At 42.9% G+C, this 22728-nt stretch overlaps 1 protein-coding gene across 1 annotated transcript in view; it reads right to left on the reverse strand.

Moving 5' to 3' along the window:
- The window catches only part of NUP133 (nucleoporin 133), a 53531-nt gene that overhangs the window by 19871 nt on the left and 10932 nt on the right, over positions 1–22728 (reverse strand). Inside the window, exons 6-15 of the mRNA XM_043925883.1 lie at positions 22447–22617; positions 20649–20804; positions 20267–20337; positions 16254–16401; positions 14174–14321; positions 13178–13335; positions 11467–11558; positions 7292–7455; positions 6160–6254; positions 3340–3564 (exon numbers count right to left, since the gene is read on the reverse strand). Coding sequence (XP_043781818.1) covers positions 3340–3564; positions 6160–6254; positions 7292–7455; positions 11467–11558; positions 13178–13335; positions 14174–14321; positions 16254–16401; positions 20267–20337; positions 20649–20804; positions 22447–22617 — 1428 coding nt within the window. The remainder of the gene's footprint in view (positions 1–3339; positions 3565–6159; positions 6255–7291; positions 7456–11466; positions 11559–13177; positions 13336–14173; positions 14322–16253; positions 16402–20266; positions 20338–20648; positions 20805–22446; positions 22618–22728) is intronic.

Here is a 22728-nt window from a genome sequence, read left to right on the forward strand (position 1 = left end):
ACACATGCACAATGCAGCCCAAATAAAATCACTGTCTTGCAAGTCTTATTCTTCCTTTAGTGTTTCTGATGTCACTCAAAGTCATCCTAACAGCCCTAGCAAGAAACCTCTGGCACACTGAATTTGTGAGTTCTTTTTACACTGTTACTGTGAGAAAGATAATGAAAGCAAATGTGACATAAAGGCAGAAAATGACACAAAAGCAAATGAAACGCCAAAACATTTGCTAAATACCCTATCACATGTTACATGTTCAGTGGTTTCACACACTGCTCATAAGCTGTACCAACACAGTTGGAAGGCCTGTTCTGAAGCTGTGAACCCACTTTTTAAAGCCCCAGGAGATGTGGGGCCCCTTCCCAGACTGGAGGCAAGGTGGAGGGTGCATCTTCAAGCAGCGTCTGTATTATTTTATCTTTCACCTGGACTGCGAGATCACATTGCCCACTAATTAGACCCTGACTTGGGTTAACCAGTCTCTTAAAATGCTAACACCTGTTTGTAATGTAATTTAGCACTTCCAAGAGGATGGACAGGTAAAAAAAAAAAACTTGATACATGGTAAACTTATGTGTTCCTTCTTCAGTTCTCTTGAATTCTCTTTTTTTGTTATGATTATGCTGTGTGGGAGGACCTTTAGAACTTTACCCAAAGACCAGTAAATGCAAAGAGAAGTGAAGATAAATGGTGATGTAAACAATCTTAACTACTATCATTTTCTACATGGAGCGCTCTTTTGAGGAAGCAACCATATTTTAGTTTTTTTCTCCTGTCATGTCCTACGGTGCTACTCATCGATTATGCATCCATCTAACTGATAAGTCTCAGACTCTTCTTTTTTTTCCCAGTTAACTGGGAAATGGACACACACTCAATTAACCAGTATGTTCTGTACTTTGATCTAAAAGTAGAATCAGGCTCTTACTCAATTCAATCTGCCATTAATCATTAAAATAAAAACCTTTGTTTTATCATGTAAAATTATGTATGAGTAAAGACAAAAATGTGGAGAAGGAAATGGCACCCCACTCCAGTGTTCCTGCCTGGAGAATCCCGTGGAGGAGGAGCCGGGTGGGCTGCCGTCCGGGGTTGGACATGACGGAAGCAACGTAACACGCAGCACGTCCCAGACGCCGCACTGACACCAAGGCTCACCTTCCATTTTCCATAGTTCAAATCTTAAAGTCCAGGGGATGAGCAAGTAAATTATTTTACTTCTGTTTACTTTCTCTGGTGACAATTCCGTCATGCCTTAAACAGGAAAATGTCCAGTTCTGGCTAATTTACCACTGTTATGCTTATCTTATCCAAGTCCACCTAAACAGTGCTGTCCCTTCAGAATATTATGAACATAAGCGATTTGATAATTTGTTGAATTACTGAGTGCACCTTCCCAATAAAACAGAAACTGGTCAGGCGCACTGTTTCTGCCTGACCTGAGCTGAACTGTGCTCACAAGCCACTCTCCCTCCCCTCACAACAGAAGATCTGTGCAAATGCACCAACCCTGCCATGTGGCGAAGGCGGGAAAGGACAATTAGGACATTGTATCTGGAGGACAAATCCACCTTCTCCTGTCCCATCCTCAGTGGGGTGTGAGGAGCAGTTATGGGACATGTGATGTCCTGTGATGCCACAGGACCCGGAACTACCCTTCTCTTTGGTGATTATACTTTAAAAAATGACCTTGTTTTGTGTATTTTTTTCTGTAACATATTTTCAGTGCATCTTTTTCCTTATTAAATCCAATATTCAAATAAAATGGTGAACATGGGGGAAAAAAGACAAAAAGGGACACAAAAAATGACAATAGTTTGGTTAGATATTGAAATCTGAGGTGAATTGTCTTTCTTTGCTTTAATTCAGATTTCAGGCATACTTCCTTGATTAAAAAACAAAATAAAACAGAAAAGTGTTTTGCCTTATATTCCCTAGAAAACAAGCCCAAACATATAAAATGATGCCTTCTTCAAACTAGATACATTTATGGAGTCAACAGATCTGAACATAGTTCAGTGTCAAATTATTTTCAGGTTATAGTATATCAAATATTTAGAATAAAAGAGACTCTTGGCAGAGGCTACTAGTTGCTAGATTATAGCTAAATTGTAGGAGGAAGGAAACAAAATTAGAAGCATCAAACAGAGAAGTTTCCCAAATGCAAGAAACAATTCCACATTCCACAGAGTTGGGGGAAGGCTAGCACTGCTTATAAACTCAGGTAATGCCACAAAGGTAGGAGGGGCAGCTCCAGGGAAGGACTATGAACTCCAGAAGCAACCTATTAGCATGCCCAAAACACTGCTGCAGGTGGCTCCGAGCAGAGTCTGTGGTCCCCACTGAGACAGGTGGCCCTTGGGTCATGGTATGAGTGCTTACTCATGGAGATGGGAAGGCAGCCCCGTCCTTCACAAGGCTACGAGGGGTCACTCAGGCACCAGAGCTGTGGGCTGATCTCCAGCACCTTCATCTCTTCTCCCTCCCAAGTTTACAGTAGGTTTTCCTTTTCTCTGAAAATAAATCTGACTTTAAAAGTGAAGTGGAAAAAAAAAAATAAAAGTGAAGTGGAGGGCCCTCCGAGGTGGCCCAGTGGTTACGACTTCACCTGCCAATGGAAGGGACAAGGCCGATCCCTGGTCCAGGAGGATTCCACATGCCATGGGGCAACTACTGAAGCCCTCGCTCCTAGCACCTGTGCTCCACAACAAGAAAAAGCTCACACACAGCAATGAAGACTCAGCACAGTAAAAAATAAATAATTTTTAAAGAAAGATGCAGAGCAGGATCCTAGCAGGCAGCCGAGAAGAGTTTAGAGAAGGGACTGTCTACAAAGCTGTGGGCAGGAGTAAGCGCACCCGGACAGGACGGCGTAGCCTCGGGCTACAAGCGGCGGGGAGCCACGACTGGCTCCAGGCCTGAAGGGGCGCTGGGATGGAGCAGCTGCTGGACGTACAGAGAGGGCAGCCAAAGAGGAGGCTGGTCCGACAGCAGGCACAGTAAACAGGCAGAAGCAGCAAGGGAGGAAGGTGGGGACAAGGCTCCATCAGACCAACAGGAACGGAGGGGCCAGGAGCCCACTGTGGAGATGTCCCCCAGGGGGACAAGAGGGCTGCGGAGAAGCACAAGGAAACATCAGACACGTCGTCAGCTTCCCAAGCTCTCGCCCACAGGGAGTGATCAGTGAGTGACGCTTCTGAGTGATAATTTACCCAGAAAACACGGAGTTCAACGCAAAACTCAACGAGATCTTCTGTCCTCAGCGCTCTCCTTGCTGGGGGTCCATTCAGTAAATGGCAGTGCTCCAGAGTCATGCTAAGGGGAGGAGGGCGCTCAGCTCACCTCTCTGAAGAAGACGTCTGCAGGGGTCAGGTTGGACGGGACGTCACAGTCCCTCTTGTTCAAAGCCATCAGGATCGCTGTGTTCATGAGGTCAGGAAGCCTCGAGTGGTGGTTCTTGAGGATGATGGCGGCAGCCAGCTTCTCGGCGTGCTCACAGAGCAGCAGCCGTGTGGCCATCGGCGTCCCTCTCACTGGAAAAGTGCTGAGGCGTCTAAAGAGGCCGACCTTGTGGAAAGACAAACACATGTTCTTAGAGAGCATTCAAAGTAAAACACAGGAGGATGCCGTCGTATCTCCACCAGAAGCACACTGGGCACAGAGAGGCTGGCCCCAGTCTCCCCCAGAAAGATCTCTGGCTGCTGTCTTTGAGGCTGTTACACACACACGCACACACACAACCAGCCAGGGCAACTTACAAGGAAGTATAGGTGCTTCTTTTCTAAGGTTACACTGACCCCAGAGATTCTGTCAACTACTGTTGTCTCTGCCTGCCTTACTCCTCAAATTATTGTTTATGGTTATCAAAGAATTATAAAATTGTTCTTTTCTACCTACATTAATCAACTCCCCTCAACTCTAGACCTTTGGAACTAGAAGCTCAGCAGTCCTCATGTTCCAGAATGCTAAAGCCAGGGGGAGGATGGGGTCTCTAACCCTCTGCATCAGCTGCCTCTTTACTTGATGCCCATTTCTGCCTTGAGAAGGAGAGTTTATATTTAAAACTATTTCCGTAGATACAAATATGTAGTTGTACATTTCCCCTGATTATTAATGCAAATCTTTCAATGAAATAAGCTCCAAATATTAAAGGAAATATAGAGGCATAGGCAGAGTGGGACTTTTAGATCTGGATAGACATTCCTTTGCAACAGACACTGCTGCCATCAGCTGCGTGACTCCACGAGGTCTGAGCCCAGGGAGGCTGTGACAAGAGATGCTGCAACAGCTCCAGCTCCACGGCTCCCACCCCCTAGGAACTACACGTTCCCTTAGGGTGGCGTGTGAGGGCCACAGATTCTCCCATCCCAACACGCCCACTCTCTGGCAACATGACCTTGTCACTTCTCCCATCTAGAAGCAGAGTCAATTCCCCAATCCCTTTCATCTGGCCTAGCCTTGTGATTTATTTCAATCAATGGCACTTTGGTGGAAATGACAATATGTGATGTCTGAAGCCTACAGCCTTAAGTTCACCTCCTCAGAGTGCTCCCTGGAGGACAGCACTGGCATAGGAGGCCAGTCTAGCCGAGAGGAGGATGAGACTAGGTAGGGGGGAACCAAGAGGCCCCAGCAGATTGGACAGCACCGCCTGCTAGTCAGGCAAGACACCCGGGGATGTGCCAGCTCAGCCAGCCAACCCCAAATGTGGTTCAAGGAGGGGGCCCAGTGGAAGTCAGCAGGACTACCCGTCAAACCCACTGATTTGTTTCAACTTAGTACATCCTGGGGTGTTTGTTTTGTATTAATAGTTAAGTGATACACTTAACAATTATATCAGGAGAAAATGTGTTTTTTCCCATTGATCTGTAGCCCACCTAAAATACTAAGAAAAGGAAGAACTCAATGAATAAATAAAGTTGTCTTGTCACGACAATAAGAGTAGACAGGAGCCAAACCATGCATTAAAATTGAAGCAGTATGCAGGATTAGAAACCACCAAGACATTTCTGGAATAGTATAGAATCACACTGTCCAAAAAGGTAGCCACTATCCAACAAAGTGGTGACTGAAATGTTAGTCAATTAGAAAAAAAAAATTCAGTCCCTCAGCTGCAGCAGCAATTCCAGTTCCTCAACAGTTGCTGGGGACGGAGGGTGCCACGCTGGGCAGCCCGGACACAGGCCAGTCTACCGCCACAGACTGCTCTGTTACACGGCACTGGCTTCAGTCTTTTTAACAGAAGCGTTTCTAATCTGGGAGAAAAACACAGAAAATGGGAATAATCTAACTCCTCTGGATTATGCCTGGGATACAACCGATCAACAAGGCAAGGATGGGTGATTTTATGTTAACAACTCTGTCTAGCAACAAAAACACAGTCTAATTTTAGGCATGATATAAATGGGAATTTCCTTATCCCTTAAAAAAAGGGATACTTTAAATGAGTACTTGATGCTAATGGCACGTCGAAATTAAACATTTACATATTAGAAAAACCTGTCATCACCTTCAGAGTCTTCACTGTCTAATGATACAAATCAACTCAGGAAAACCTAAGTTTTAAAAAGCACACAGTACATCTGAATGAAAAGCAGGGTGTCACAAAATGTAACAAGAAAAGTTAAAATAACATTTTTGCTGCTGCTGTACTGCTGCTTCAGTCCTGTCTGACCCTGTGCGACCACATAGACGGCAGCCCACCAGGCTCCCCCGTCCCTGGGATTCTCCAGGCAAAAACACTGGAGTGGTTTGCCATTTCCTTCTTCAATGCGTGAAAGTGAAGTCGCTCAGTCGTGTCCGACTCTTAGTGACCCCGTGGAGTGCAGCCTACCAGGCTCCTCCGTCCATGGGATTTTTCAGGCAAGAGTACTGGAGTGGGTTGCCATTGCCTTCTCTGAACATTTTTGCTAAAGTATACTATTTTTCTCCTTTTCATCTTATTTTCAATGCAGCTTTGATTCTTGCAGTAACAGGTTCCTACCAGCCCTGGAATTATTTACGTAAGTCAGCAAAGAAAATGGACAACAGGAGTCATGTCCTGCCCAATGAAACACCTCAGAATTAGCAAGGAAGGGTCTCCCGCTGTCACGAGAGAGCCACAGGAGGCACAGCAAAGTCAGGAGTCCAGCCATTCGGGTTCACAGCAACTGGGATGCTTACTTGGTGGATGAAGTCCATGAGGAAAGAGTGGGCTTTCATCTTGTCTTCCAGCTGGTGGAGAATAATCAAGGACGTGTTACTGAACCCAGGTGCTTCTGGTGAAACAACAAACACAAGACAGGCTGGCTTGACAACAACTGCTGTGACTAAAAGCTGAGAAAAATCTACACAAAAGGGAAGAACTGGCGTTTCCATGCAATTATTAATTACATTACCCAAGAGGTTCAAAATTTATAGGAAACCTTTGGGGCTTTGAAAAAATTCACACCACAGTTATTCAAAACACAAATATATTACTACTAGCTTCATCACTTCGTATCATTCTAAGCCTGATAGTTCAAAACAGCCAAAGAAAGAAGGTGAGCACTGCTGTTTCCTTCCCAAGTCTCCAAGGAGCCTATTGCTACTTGCTAGGTAGGAAATTAGGGAGAGAAAGGAAGCTTGAGACAGTTCCATGGTCCTTGGGAACCACCCTAGCCCAATGCTGCCTGGAGGGTAAGAGAAACAATCAGGAGAAGACCCAGGGCAGAGAGGAGAACATGTGCCCACTTCTAGAGGCCGAGGTTTGATCACTGCTGCTGTTAGAAAAACATATAATTTCTACTGGCCAAATTCAGGAGTTACACTAAAATTATCATTTAATTTGGGGCTAGTAAGTGCCAAATGTTTGCCTATGCCAGGAATTTCCTTTTAGAAATAAAATGCTGACAACATGTAGGATTTGCTCCAACATTTCCTCAGTTTCTGTTCTACTATGCAGATCTGTTCTGAGCCCTTTGTGTGTGTGTGTGTAAGTAAAATAGATGAGGTAGGGTTTTTGTTGTTGCTGTTCCTTATTTTGGGTGTGCTGCAAGGCTGGCAGGATCTCAGTTCCCTGACCAGGAGCTGAATGAGGCCATGGAAGTGAATGCTCTTGAACTCTAAACCACTAGACCACCAGGGAACTACCTGCACTGAGCCCTTTTAAAAATCTGCTATAAGGAAAGTTACAACCTTTCACAAAATACTGAATTAATACTAAATGGTTTCAGAAAATAAAAAAAATATGCACCGAGAAATGCTTAAACAAAAGAACCAGAATATTCTTGTCGCAACAGACCTCCCTGTAGCATTACACTTCAGATGCTCTCACCCTCGGGCACAGACTCAGCCCAGCGCGGGTCGGAAGCCGGGTAGTCGTCCAGCAGGTCCACGCTGATTTGGGTGACAGCTCTGTCTAGCTCACAATCGGAGTCCAAATCAGCCTGAGAGCAAAACAGCTCATCAACTATCATTTGAGCATGACCTAAATCTTTCCTGAAATAAAATTAGAAAACAAAAGCATTACAACTCAAAGTACTAAATTCACCATGAAAGTTAATTGTGAAGCTAAAATCCCATATGTTAGCCCAATGTTTATCACTTCTAATAACATTTATTTAAAAGGGAGACAACAATCATCCATTCCTTAATTCAACAAATATATGATGAACATTTACAATATGCAGGCTCTGGAGACAGGACAATAAACAAAGCATCAGAAGCCCGCCCCACGACGCCACAAAGGCTACGGTGGCAGGAGTGAGACAACGGCAGTGACGCGCACACGGAAGCTAGCAGCGGGCCACGAGCACACAGAGGAGAAACAGGACCCGCCAGAGGGCAGGGCCTTCTCGGAGGAGAAGGTGCGGAGGCTGGGGGACTGCAGGAGGGACGCACAGCCGCAGAGACAGCTCCCCGCACACCTGTGGCAAGAGAAGCAAAGGCCTGGGGAATGGCGACCACCCAGAGAGGAGAGAGGGAAGAGGGGTCCAGGCAGACCTCCTAGGAACACCAGCAACTGAAGGACAGTGTACAGAAGGTCTCAGAAAACGTGACAGAGTGTGAGCTCAGAAGGAAATGTGATCTGTTCTAGTGTTAAAAGATCATTCTAACTACGCTATGGAGATGGGAGATCAGACATGAGGGGTAAAAATCCAGAGAGGAAGTTACTGCAGAAATTTGTCCAGGCAAGAGAGGATAGGAATTTCCACCAGCAAGAGCTGCAGCAGAGAAGGAGACAAGTAGACAGCTTTGAGAAAGAGATACAAGAGGGAAATTCTGGCCATTGGTTAGATCTGACATGTAAAGATGAGTCTCGACAACTGAATGTGGCTGGAACATAGGCTGGGAAAGAAAGAATAATCTTTGGAGAAGACAAGCAGTTTCATATGTGTTACAACCAGCTGCCTGTGGAACACACAACTGCTTTTGAACATTCATCATTATATGTACCGGCCCAGAGCAAGGTAGATTTGTGTTTCTTTAGCAAATGAAGCCTGGGAAGGAGAAAAGATTGTGCAGGGAGTAGAGAGAGGAAAATATGGAAGACAATAACAACTGGAGACAGCTTCTCAGGTAGTTTAGCTATAAACAGGAACAAACAAAAGAGATGCTAGATCAAAGGGGGACACAAAGACCTGGTCTTTTTTAAAAATGGCATGTCAGAGATATAGGACAGGATAACTAAGAGAGTACAGTCTCAAGGGAAGCAGGACCCAGTGGCACTCAGAACAAAGATGGAGACTGGCCTCAGGAAGAATACTCCTTCCTGCTCTCCAGGGAGGTAAGGAGGAAGAGGAGCTGGGGTGCAGGGAAGCCTGTGCGTGCTAAGTACAGGGAGCTGTCTCAATGGCTTCTGTTATCTCTGTGGAACAGGAGGCTGAAGCAACTGCTGGGCTGTGGCGGGGTGGAAGGGTAGAGGAGAGATGGGGACAGAGGAGGTGAAGAAAGGGTTGAAATGGTCTCTGGGCAGAACAGGAGACAGAGCTGATCAGAGAAACACAGAGGAACTGCCAAAAAGTGTTAAAGGCAAGGTTGAAGCTGGAAACCTAGTTGTGCTAGAGGTTACGGGAATACAAAGTGTACTACAGCAAGATCACTCAGTAATGAAGTGTTTTACTCAAAAGACAAAGTTTCTTAAAATTCTCATGAACAAGATTTTATATTTATACTAAGTTCAGCAAAATGAAAATCAAAAGAAAATTAATTTCAAAGAAACCATACTAAAAAAATAGTAATATTACCTTCACAAAAAAACTAAACAATAGTTTAAAGTTCTACCCACCAACTTGGGCCCTATGGAAATAATCCTGGTTGTCACAGGCTGGGGGAAAAGGATGCTACCAGCATCAAAAGGGAAGAGGCCAGAGATGCTGCTAAACACTCTACAATTCACAGGACAGCCCCACAACAAAAATTATCTGGCCTCAGAGGTCAATAGTGAGAAGACTGAGAAACGCTGCTTTAAAGGTATCATAATTTCATTTGTGAAAAGTCTTAATTTTTTAAAGACTATTGGCTGATACCATCCCAGAAATGATTACTTGTTCACTTCATGGTACTTCATGCTAAGCAGTGTAAGTAGAAGGCACAATTGTGTTAGAAGCTCAATAACACCAGTCCGAAGGTTACTATACTCTCAGCACTTAAGGTCAGGGACCCCTTCTGGACTTAATCATCTTCTCCAGTAAAACGTTTAGAAATGACTATGCTGGGTGGAATGGTGTTTCCCCCAAAGCCAAGTACACTCAGAAACTCAGCATGTAACCTTATTGGGATTTGAGTCTTCTGAAGATGTGATCAGGTGAGTTACGGTGAGGTCACACTGGGTTAGGGTGGGCCCTAACTCCAATGACTGGTGTCGTTACCAGGACATGTGAGGACGGGAGCACAGGGAAGACAGCCATGGATGACACTGGCCACAAGTGGAGGGGCGCAGACGTGGCCCAGCAAGCCAGGGACCAGCGGCCACCAGGAGCCAGGGAGACGCAAGCAACGGTCCTGGCCCAGGGTCTCAGAGGGAGCTGGCCACGCTGGTACCTCGATCTTGGACCCCAGGCTCCAGACCTGTGACAGAATAGATTTCTATTGCTTTAAGCCACCCAGTTTGTGGCAATTTATTACAGCAGGCACAGGAAACTAGTACAATGACTCTATTACCATATAAACGTTGAGATGTGACAGGACTGTCAGAATTGTTAATTAAAGTATAAAATTATACAAGATAAAATCATAGTATTAATCCAAATCTTGGCAGTCAGACTGAACACTACGCAATAAAACAAGATTAAAAGAATATTATATAAAAACAGAAACCAAAAGCTGATCTAATGGTGCCCTCCTCTGGACAAGAAACCAAGTTCCGTAGACCTCGTCACTACAATGGCCCAGAATTTTCAACATGTGAGTGCACCGCCCCTTTCAAGCTGTGTGCCCCTTTGGTGAGAGGGAGGCTCCGTGCACCAGACACCACTAGGAGCAGAATTACAGGACCATGAGCTGAGAGTGAGGGAAATGGAGGCAGTACAGTATGAATATCTCTTCAAAACAAAGATCTGCTGAACCAGAACTCCAGAAACGATAAGCGGTCTGTCCAGTCTCACAGCTAACTAGGGGCAGAGCAAAGGCTGGATCACAATGTTCCTGAGTGTTAATTCCAACATTAATGGAATGCACACCATTTAAGGAAGGTACCAGACACATACTATGCAGAATGTGTGTGGGGGACAAGCGGAGATGACTGTACCCAGTCAGCAAGTGTGACGGAGCGAGAGCAGTTGTCTGCCCCACCCTGTGCATACCCTCCTGTGAGCGTCCTCCCCCGGACCTCGCCAGGGCCCCTGGGATATTAGCAAACATGACCAGACAGAGACTTGAGGAGTGCTCACGTAGCAATGCTTGCCCTCTCCTGCTCCCGGAACCCTGAGGCTTGAGAGAGGCCAGGGCAGCCTGCTAGATGAAGAGACACCGGCCCCCAAAATGTGGGCAAGTGTAGCCAGACAGCTGGCTACTGACCACAGACCATGCACGAGCTCAGGCAGGACCAGGAAAACTCCCACCCCCGGCGTAACCCCAAACAGCCCAACTGCAGGACCAGGAGCTGTATTAAGTAAGCCAGTGAGTCCTGCGGTAACTGCAACAGTACAAAACTCGACCACCAGGCCAACACTTTACAACAGCTGGGATGACCGTCTGTGTGCAACTTCACTGCCTTCACATCACACAGAACAGATGCTCACAAGCCACCTTACAACTACCATTTCTAGTGCTGCACTGTTGCAACAAGAGCAAGGGCTGTGTTACATCATGTTCTTCCCAGCCTGGCTGGAATCCTCCCCTGGCTACCCAAATCAGAACAAGAGGCTGTCAAAGTACTAAGCTCAGAAAAACATCTCGGTGATGGCGTCATTCCTTCAACTCACTCCCACTAGTCAACAAATAAGCAGCAAATGTCAGTAAAGTGTCCTTGGACATCAAAAGAGCCATAATTTTAAAAACTTGTTATACCTGCAGAATTGCAGAAAAGCAGCTTTGAGCAATTTGGTTTTATCTTCCTGGGCAATAGTTTCATTCTTGGTAGAAGTATCAAAAACCACACTCTGTAAAATAATAAACTATAGTTTAGAGTTGAAGGTATATAAGAATATTCTTAGTTACTGCAAAAAAAATTAGACCAAGCTATGAGGAAAACAACACAGACACACAAGCTGTTTGCCATATTCTCTGTATCAATGACATATATACTTAAGACATTTACGGAAACATCAAATGATTACAGTCCTACAGAAAATGTACATATAATTCAGGAATTATATTGTGAGTAAAATTATTTGGGGACTTCATCACAACACAACCTTTGGATAGGTTTACCCTTATATCACAGAGTATATTTCTAATCATAATGGTTGATTTCAAGCTTAAAGAAAAACTTGGAGAAATTTAAAAGAAATGGAATACTGTTAAGATAGCTTCAGAATACATAGCAGGATTGTGAAAACTACATGATTACAAAAGAATGAAAGTTTTTTAAAAAGTTACTTTCTGTTCAAACTGTTACTAAATCATTTTCATTTTGAATTACACAAAAAGTCTATATACTTTACATATTCTTCAAACAGAAATTACCCAAAATAGTATTAATGCTTAAAAGAATGATAAAAATCTCACAGATAATGAGCTTCAAGATGACAGTGAAAAAAATGACAGTTTTTACCCCGCTCTCCCCTCAAAAATCATCCCTAGAATACCAAGAAGAAAAAGAGACTCAACCACCCCCTCCCCCCCACATCTGTGGTTCCAGCTACACAAAGAAGGAAAGCAGAGGGAAGAGCAGCAAGTGACAGAAGGGGAGACCAGGCAAACGCAGGCGGTGCGCAGATGCTGAGGACAAGGAGCAGGTGGTTCCAGGCAGACAGCAGGCACAGGGTCTCTATATGTGACCGGGCAACGCTAGACAGAAAGTCATCTACAGAGCTGCTGGAACGTGCTGGAGACTAAACCCGGCATCAGACAAAAGTGAGCAAATATACAATTAGTCCACTCCAAGCATCACATGAAGTTGTACACTACATTAAAGAAATATAATCAGCATACTGCTTCACTCTGGACTGTAAAACAACATTCACATTGTGATTAGAATGGAAAAAATGTATACTGGAATGATAAAGGCAAGGCAGAGCCATGGAAGTGACCCCAAGTCCTCATCTTCAATAACAGGAGGTCTACAGATGATGAAAAATAACGAATGAGAGAGACAGCAATACACACATATTACTTAGAAATATGGAGGAAAACACAAAAAAAACCCCTAAAAGACTTAAAAGTAGTTGCTTCTGAATAAGAGGACAAAGGAAACGAGAGAGATAAAAGAAATAATGTCTTCATCATAACTCTTTCAAAACTGTATCACTTTCAAACATTTATGGGAAACAGCCCAATAAAAATGTTTAAATCCTTTGTAACAGGCTTCCTTGGTAGCTCAGTGGTAAAGTATCTGCCTGCAATGTAGGAGACGTGGGCTTGATCCCTGGGTGGAGAAGATCCTCTGGAGAAGGAAATGGCAACCCACTCCAGTATTCTTGCCTAGGAAATCCCATGAACAGAGGAGCCTGGAGGGTTACGGAGTCATAGGGTTACAAAGAGTCTGACATGACTTAGCAACTACACAACTACAACAAAATCAACTATATTTTAAAAAAAAATTATGAAACCACGTTACCTCATTGCCTGGTCCAGCAACTGAAGATGCTAAGGAATCTTCAAGATCTTCTGCTAATATGGACACATTTTCCCTTGAAGTAATAGACACCAATCCACTGTTTCTAGAAAAAAGGATAGGTATACCCCCACAGGAACCAGCTCCTAAAATACTGTCTCCTAAGAGAAAGGAAAATACGAATCAAATACATATTACCACACAATCCCCTCCTGAATCTACTTCCCTAAGCAGAAGAGCCTGCTGACGGCCCTTTACCGTGCTACTCCTACTCTGCACCCAGTTATGACCCTGCATCAAGTCAGGGCTCCCTGCTATCTGCAGAGGCAGGCTGAGTCCTCCACGGTGCTGCTCAAAAGCAGTGAGCCAATCAAGAACATCGTCCCTTCCGCAAGACACAGAGCAGCAGCTCGTCAACCCCACTCTGACTCACCGAGTGAGCCCGCGGCAGGGCAAGGAAAAGGTCTAAGCTTGCCTGCAGCCGAAACAGCATCCCCTCAACCAGTTAAGGCCCTGGGGCTGGGACCAGACCATCAAGGAGCCATGCTGCTGCTCACCTCGATTTTGTCCTCTGCCCCTTCAGATAAATACTACCTGCTTGTTTTTCCCACTCATGGTTGGCTCCCCCCGCCCCCTGCCCCCCGCCACAGTCCCCTTGCATGAGTCCAGTGCCTGGGACTCTTCTCACTCAGGGGTCTGAACAAACTTGTTTAAAGAATATCAACTCAGAATAAGTCACTCTTACTGACCAGGAAGAAGCAATTACTTGTCTGAGCATCAGTTCTTTCCTTCTTGGCCTCTTCTGGGGAAAATGCTACTATTTTCTGTCTATAGTAAAACTCGGCTCTACCACCCCACCCCCAGTTTCTCAGCTACTGTAGGTATGGTGCTGAATTATCACAAGTATCATGCTTGAAGCAAAGCTTATGGAAAGAGAACAAAAACTTCTCAGAATGACCAATGAGTTCCTGATCCTAGTTTCTAAAACCGATGACCCACCTTGCGCATTAAAAACAATCTTCTCCTGAGGGAGAGAAAACTTCCCGGTCCCCGTGGAGCACATGTAGATGGCGCTTTCAGTGTACAGACAGGCAGTCTGGTTTGAAAAGTTTGGGACCATCAACCGACATACAGTCAAGGCTTCAGACTGAAAATTAAAGGTTATATTTAATAAGAATTGAAACAAAAAATACTTTTGTATGACTTCATAATTCACACTTTTGTACACTATCTCATAAAAATGACAAAGTAATTTACTGAATATCCTTGTGAAAATTACCTGACATGATTTACAAAACATGACAGACATAAGTTTATAAACATCAATTAGAGAAATCATTTGCTGAGTTGCAAATAACTAGCAAAGTTTGAAAATGTTTCCATGGTGGTAAGATTTCAACTAAAAAGCCTATTAACAAACATGAGAAAGAAAATAAAATTAGTTCATTATTTTAGAATTTAGAGATACTTTTAAAACAACCCCTGATAAATATTGCTTCTTTCTTCACTGTGCAGATATCAAGCACAAGAAAACTGAGTTAATTTGTTCATATATGAAATTAGAAACAGAAATAGAAATAAGACTTAGTAAGTCATATAATTAGCAAAAGCTCAAAAGGATACTTTGCTTATTAAAAGAATTTTACAAACATCAAAGTGGAATTCCATGATTTTTTAATTCTCAAATTGTCTTCTTTATCCCTTTTGCATTGTCTGAAAAAATTTTTAACACTGAGTGTACTTTTCTTGTATAATCAGAACACATAAGGTTTATTTGTTTGAAATGAAAGATCAAATTAAGATTTCCTTACAGTAGTCAGTTATGCAAATTGTATTAAGAATAAGTTCAAAAGAATTAAATACTATACAAGGTTAAATGAAGTTAACCTTGTGTAGGCCTCTCCTAAATAACAGCAGTTATTAAACAATGTTAAATTGCTATCAAGAAGCTTAAAATTAGACAGCTTGTCTTTTTAAAAAATTTACTCGTTTTTAATTGGAGGATGAATGCTTTACAATATTGTATTGGATTCTGCCATATATCAACATGAATCAGTCAGAGGTATACATATGCCCCCTCCCTCCCACCTCTCAGCCAATCCCACCCCTTTAGGCTGTCTCAGAGCATCTGCGTTCCCTGTGTACGCAGCAAATTCCCACTGACTACCTGATTTTACATATGGTAATGTATATGCTTTAATGCTATTCTTTCAATTCGTTACCCAGCCCCGCCCTGTCCCCTCATGTCCACAACTCTTGCCTTTTAACTATTCACATGAATTTTGATAAATATATAATGCGGTTACCTACAAATATAACCGTATTTGAGCAAAAAGAGGATTTTTCTGTAATACACAGCACTCAAAACAGAAGTCCAATTCCCATCAAGTTTCTTCCTATTTTTCACTCTGCAGTTCATTGTCAATATTTTCTTTCTACTCAGTAATACAGAAATGAAAATCCTATCACAGAGCTACTGCAGGAGCAACATGCTGCTGTCAAGGGCTCCCACTCTCACTTCTCTTTAGCTAAGGCTGAACAGAGGAATGACTATGAGATGGCAAACAGAATGCAATGCCTAAAAACTAGCTATTTAAAATGTATTTCTGGGAACTCCCTGGTGTCCAGTGTGGACTAGGACTCTGCTTTAACTGCTGAGGGCCCGAGTTCAATCTATGGTCAGGGGACTAAAACCCTGCAAGCTGCACGGTGTGGCTATTAACAATACATAAATAAAGGGATTTTATTTTAGAAAATGTATTTACATTTGACAGCACCAGGTTTTAGTTGGGGCATGTGGGATCTTTTATTACAGCATGCAAACTCTCAGTTGCAGGATGAGGGATCTAGTTCCCTGACCAGGGATTGAACCCGGGCCCCCTGCATTGGGAGCACAGAGTCTTAGCCACTGGACCACCAAGAAAGTTCCCCAATAAAGAGATTTTTTAAAAATTAAATTAAACGTATTTCTAAGCCTTACAGATGAATATCTCAAAGAATCTGACCTTGCAACTGTTAGGGAGAAAAAACTCAGCAAGTTACTGTCATTGGTCATTTAGCTTATAAACAGAAATCTTACCTGAAAAGGTGGGTTATACTGAGTGACTTCCACAGTCACTGAATCTGACATTTGGTAGCCATTATCTTCTACTGTTATCAGAGAGTAATAGACAAGGCAGGGGCTGTCGGCCAGGTGCCATGCTGCTGCCAAAATTAGGAGCCCATCGCTAATCAATGAAAAAGAAAGAGATACTGTCTCTTTGGAAAACAGTTTGGCAATTTCTTAAAGAGATAAACATGCATTTACCATATGACCTAGCAAGCCCAGTCCTAGGTATTTACCTAAGAGAAATAAAAACTTATCTTCACACAAAAACCTGTGTACCAATGTTTATAGTGACTTTACTCATAATTGCCTAAAAATGGAAACAACTCAGTATCCCTTCAACTGCTGAATAAACAAATCCTGGTAAAGCTACTCAGCGGTAAAAAGGAAGGAACCACTGAATGAATATCAAATTCATTATGCTAAGTGAAAGAAATCAGACTCCAAAGGCTTTATACTGTATGATGCCATCTACACTATAGGGACAGAAAAGACATCAATGGTTGCCAGGAGCTGGAAGTGAAGGATGGGGTTGAAAAAGGAGTGTGTGCATACATACTCAGTCCTGTTTGACTCTTTGTGACCCTACAGACTATAGCCCATCTGGTTCTTCTGTTCGTGGGACTTTCCAGGCAAGAATACTGCAGTGGGTTGCCATTTCCTCCTCCAGGGGATCTTCCCAACTCAGGGATCAAACTTGTGTCTCCTGCATCTCCTGCACTGGCAGGTGGATTTTTTTTTTTTTTTTTTAACCACTGAGCCACCCAGAAAGCCCCTGACAAAGGAGTACAAAGGAATTTTCGGAGTGATAGAATTGTTCTGTATCTTGATTGTGGTTGTAGTTAAATGACTATGCACTTGTCAAAACTCATCAAATTATACACTAAAAAAGGTACAAAATATTTACTGTATGTAAAATATAACTCAATAAATCTGACTTTAAAAGACCAACAAATCATCAAACATAGGGATTAGCAAAGTGCAGCTCTCAGGTCAAACTGACCACAGGTGAGTTTCTGTAGATGAATCTGTCCTGCAAGACGGCCATGCCCACTTGTCTGTCTGCTGTCTATGGATGCTTTAATACTACCACTGGTAAGTAAAAGAGCTGCAATGAAGAACACGTGGTCCCTAAAGCCTAAAAATATAGTTTTGGACCCTTTATAGAAAAGGTTGCTAACCCCTGATCTAATCTGCTTTTTAAAGTTTACTTTTGTACAGAAGAAAAACATTTTGGTTTTATCTTTAATAACCAATCATAGAACTGCTACTGTATATTCAAGCTGCTGTATGTGAAAACAAACTTTTTTCCATCTTAAAAATGTATGTGGTCCTCTTAAATCTATCAGAGTTGTTGCCCCCAACATAAAAAAAAATTAAATGGTCTCTAACCTCAACTCCTAAAACATTTAGTAGCATTTTTATCAACTTTCATTCAAGTTTCAGAAATATTAACAGGATGACAAGCACTCTCTGCTGACAACTAAAAATAATAAAGCAAGCTACTGACTAGAGGACATGCACCTCAAATCCAGCAGTCTTGATACAACTCTCATTTTCCTTCTCCACTGTTTCCTTTCCTCAGATCCCCAGCTCTTATCACTTCTACCTGAATTCCCTCGAAAACTTCAAGGACACTGGTCCAAATGGGAACATACCGGCAGTGACCTAAACAGCTCCTGGGTGAGAGCTAAGCGGGCAGTGAGTGAGGCCCCAGGGAACACAGTAGGGAGGCAGAGACGGCCATGCTGTGGTGAGTCAACTGAAGTTACTCCACAGACTGGACTGCCGTGGGGTGAGAGGTGCCAATGAGGCCCAGAGACACGGCTAATAAAGAACTCCTCAGGAAGTGGTGCTTAGATCAGCTTCATTTGACATCTTTACCAAAAAAAAAATCTTCATGATTAAAATAACATGAAGCTATTTTGGATAGTAAAGATGATAGAAAGATAATTAATTTTGCAAATCAGTAAAAACTTGAACAGTTGATCAAGGAAGAGCAACAAGCACCAGGGAGACACATGCTTCTGAAACAGAAGACACCTGTCCAGACATGGAACAGTCTACAAGGATCAGTGGAACTTGAGGATATAGAGTGATGAGCGGATCGTTTGGAGCACTGGCGGGAGGGGCCAAGGAGGAGGATAAGAGCTGCATCTCACCGGCCCCACAAGAACCAAGTCCTGCTGGCACGGCAGCATTCTGGGTCCGCCTCAGCACAGCAAGTCCTAAGCACGCGTCTCTGTGCTCAACCTGTGTCTCCATTCTGAAAATTACATGTGAAAAAATGTCACATCCTCTTCCCCACAGTTGGCTGCATCCTGGCACCAGTTCTAAACTTATGACGGAGGTCCAGTAAAGATAAATTAAAACAAGATACACTGTATTTAATTAAAATGTTTTTGGAAATTAAGCATATCATTTTTACTTCTTTGATACTTTACATACAAATTTTTCAGAAATTATAAAGAAGGATCCTGACAAGTCTCAACAGTCCATGAGAGAAAAATTAAACAGCAGAACTGCAAGCCAAGAAACAAGTAGAATTATTCTACTAAACTACTCTAAAACACATAAAAATTATCCTAACTTCCAGTAAGCTGTGTTTTAAAGAATTACAAATCATATGTTTGCACTCATTATAAACTCTATCACAGAAGCCCTATTATAAATGGCTTTTCAGTTCTATATGACCATAATATTAAAGCTAAACAATAACATGGGATTAAGTAGCTTTATCAGACTAACTTGAGATCTTAAGCACCACTAAGAGCATTGGTTCTTTTTTTTTTTTTCATTTATTTTTATTAGTTGGAGGCTAATTACTTTACAATATTGAAGTGGGTTTTGTCATACATTGACATGAATCAGCCATGGAGTTACATGTATTCCCCATCACGATCCGCCCTCCCACCTCCCTCTCTACCCAATCCCTCTGGGTCTTCCCAGTGCACCAGGCCCAAGCACTTGTCTCATGCATCCAACCTGGGCTGGTGATCTGTTTCACTATAGATAATATACATGTTTCGATGCTGTTCTTTCGAAACATCCCACCCTCGCCTTCTCCCACAGAGTCCAAAAGTCTGTTCTGTACATCTGTGTCTCTTTTTCTGTTTTGCATATAGGGTTATCATTACCATCTTTCTAAATTCCATATATATGTGTTAGTAAGGAGCATTGGTTCTAAGAGGAAATTCACTCTGAGTGACTCAGTCATAAACCATGACTGAGTTCTAACTTGTACTCTGAGTTCTAACTTCTAACTTTGCCAGGACAAAACCTCATGCATCCTTCCTTGATTTAATACAGCCACACAATCAGGCTGAAGCTCCTTCAGCAACAAGAAAAGGACTGGAGAAGAGCCCCTAGAATCTCCACTGAGTCAGTAAAGACAACAGCATGGCGCACATCCAGCAGCAGGGCAGGCAGCTCTCGGACGCTCCGGCCATGCGAGCAGAACAGATGATCCCTAACAAGGGCAGACAGCTAATGGGACACGCAGCAGAAGGCCGAAAACTGCCCACACTTCTGAGATGAATTAGCACTGCCAGACAGAACAAAGCAATTCAGGAAGGTGGATTAATAGAAGATTAGGGTTAGAGACGGAGAAGGCAATGGCACCCCACTCCAGTACTCTTGTCTGGAAAATCCCATGGACGGAGGAGCCTGGTGGGCTGCAGTCCATGGGGTCGCTAAGAGTCGGACACGACTGAGTGACTTCACTTTCACTTTCATGCATTGGAGAAGGAAATGGCAACCCACTCCAGTGTTCTTGCCTGAAGAATCCCAGGGACGGGGAAGCCTGGTGGGCTGCCATCTATGGGGTCTCACAGAGTTGGACATGACTGAAGCAACTTAGCAGCAGCAGCAGGGTTAGAGAGACATCAGAAGAACAGAGAGCAAGGGTGCTTATTATTCTATAAAAAACATCAATCTGTTTTTTCCAAACAACTACCTATGTTCTTCACGACAAATGAATTGCTTACCAGTTTTGCTTCAAATCCAAATACCGAATGTTGACCCCTTCTTTAATAGCTTCATAGTTACTTTCAGATCCCTACATGAAAATATCAACAACGTAAGCTCCTTCAGTATAGGAATCATTTCTTTTCACCTTTATATACCCCGCATCTACTAAATTGCCTCATCCACAGTAAGTTAAACTTAATGAATGAATAATGTATGCATTTAAAAAATTAAGTAAACCAGTGAGTCCCAATACTTGTAAAGATTGAATACGCCATCTCTGCTTATCTGACGGCTAAAACTTGATGTATTACACTGAAATGTGTTCTAATAAACACAACTAAAGGAACTAGCAATCTTATATAAATAAAAATGACAGAGATGAATGTTACTGTTCCTTACCCAGATAGCGTCAATAATGTTTTCCTTCAGGACTCTATTTATATCCCAGCTATGTGCTTGTTTTTCTGAAGAATCATCTAATTCCCATTTACTGATGTTTGAACTTGTCAGGCTATAAAAGCTCGCTCTCTCTCTATCCCAGAGGACACTTGAAAGCTGTATGGAGAGGAGAAAAAAAGTTTATCGATCATTAAATTCTAATGTCAATGATGATTTTTCTGAAATTAAAAAATCTTATATTTTATAGCTATTTGATTAGTAATTCTAGCAGAATTCTTCATTTAGGATTCAAGGGAAGAAGTGATCCTGAAATAGACCTTGAGAGTAAGGAGGATTTTCACAGGCAGAAGGCCCAGGAAGAGCAGAGTAGGGAGGCAGGAAAGTCAGAGGCTCTTTAGAGAACAAAACACAGTCCTGCTAAACTGGAATGTGGATTATAGCTAAGAAAGAAGCAAAACTAAGGTTCACACACAGCACAGTCTTGAATGTGAGTTTGTAAACCAAGTAAGCTAAGGAGATAGTATCAATAGCTTGTGAGCAGAAGAGCTGTGTTACAGGAGAAGGAATCTGGAGGGGTGTGTGTAGTTCCACACGGTTACATCACTTCATCTTCCTTGCTTCTGAAGAACACATCTAACCCAACTTAAAAATTGCATATGCATGACTGCTGAACTAAAACCCTAATTGTCTCCACTGGTCCGGTCACCATGACTCAAATCTATAGAACCTGGCAAATAATCTGTTCCATAAAGAGAGGGAGACACACACAGACACAACCAGGACTTTATACCTGGGTCTCTGAAAGAGGCGACAGTGCCATTAGAAATAGACAGCTCAAAAGAAAAATGTGATTTGTAAGCCAGTAGGAGAGAAGAGAACATGAGCAATTCTTTTCTAGACATGCTAAGGTTTAGGTTCAAAGAGCACTTGAGGAAGCAGATAATGAGAGCAGCCTGAAATCAGAGGGAAGAGCACAGTTTGACAAAGGATGTGCAGTGTTTAACACGGCCAATGCACAGCACGGGATCTCTGCTCAGCGTCACGTGGCAGGCTGGGCGCAGGGGGAGTCTGGGGGAGAACGGACAATGTGTATGTACGGCTGAGTCCCTTTACTGTCCACCTGAAACCACAGCAATGTTACTCAGCTGTCCTCCTGTAAAATACAATGCTTAAAAAAGTCATGGGCGGGGCCACGTGCTCTCAATTCACACAGATGTGGGCATGCATCTGCCGCTGAGCAGTTTTCAACTTCGGGCAGCTTTAGTAGCCTCACTGAGGCCATTTCCTCATTTATTTAACACAAATTGGACATGAAGCTCCATACACTACAGATGACAATAACAACAGGAGGTGACACACACAGGGCAGCTGGCAGAGCAGATGCCCCACATGTCAGTTCCCAGCATCTTCACCCACCATTTCAGAGCCTGGGGCAGAGCCCAGCAGCCACAGATCTGAGCCATCCACACAGACAGCTGGAGGCGCGGGGGTGGAAAGCACACTTTTGGTTACTAATCCTTAAACACATTTATAATTTTACATCCTAGTTTTAATTCAAAAAATGAACTTGTAAGATAATCTATAAAACTTAAGAATAATCAATGTTACAGAGGATGCAAGAGGGTTAGTATGGACTCATCTGATCATCATAATAAAAATGCTTCATTGATAGATCAAAGTTTTCATCTCATGTACACCACTGTTCATACAGTGGCAACGCTAACTTCATAGGAGTCTGCCAAATTACTGATTTCACTAAGAAACAAGCTAGTAAAACAAAGTTACTGTATCAACTTACAATGAGATCACTACTAGGAGATAAAATTCCCAAAAGAGAAGAAACCTTCCGACCAATTCCTGAAAGCACGCCTTGTCCTTGAGGCAGGATATGCTGATGAATTTTTCCTATACTTTCAGGTATCAGGCGGATTAGTTGGCCCCCCGATGAGGATAATATAAAACTTCCTCCCTGTGAACAAACGTTGTGAAATTAGTTCAGTTAAGCATTTAAGACTAAGAAAAGAAAATGAACACAAATCACTTTGATACACTTTGAGGGAAATCATCTGTACCTCAACAT

This window comes from Cervus elaphus, chromosome 15, assembly GCF_910594005.1.
Source record: "Cervus elaphus chromosome 15, mCerEla1.1, whole genome shotgun sequence".
Lineage (NCBI taxonomy): Eukaryota > Metazoa > Chordata > Mammalia > Artiodactyla > Cervidae > Cervus > Cervus elaphus.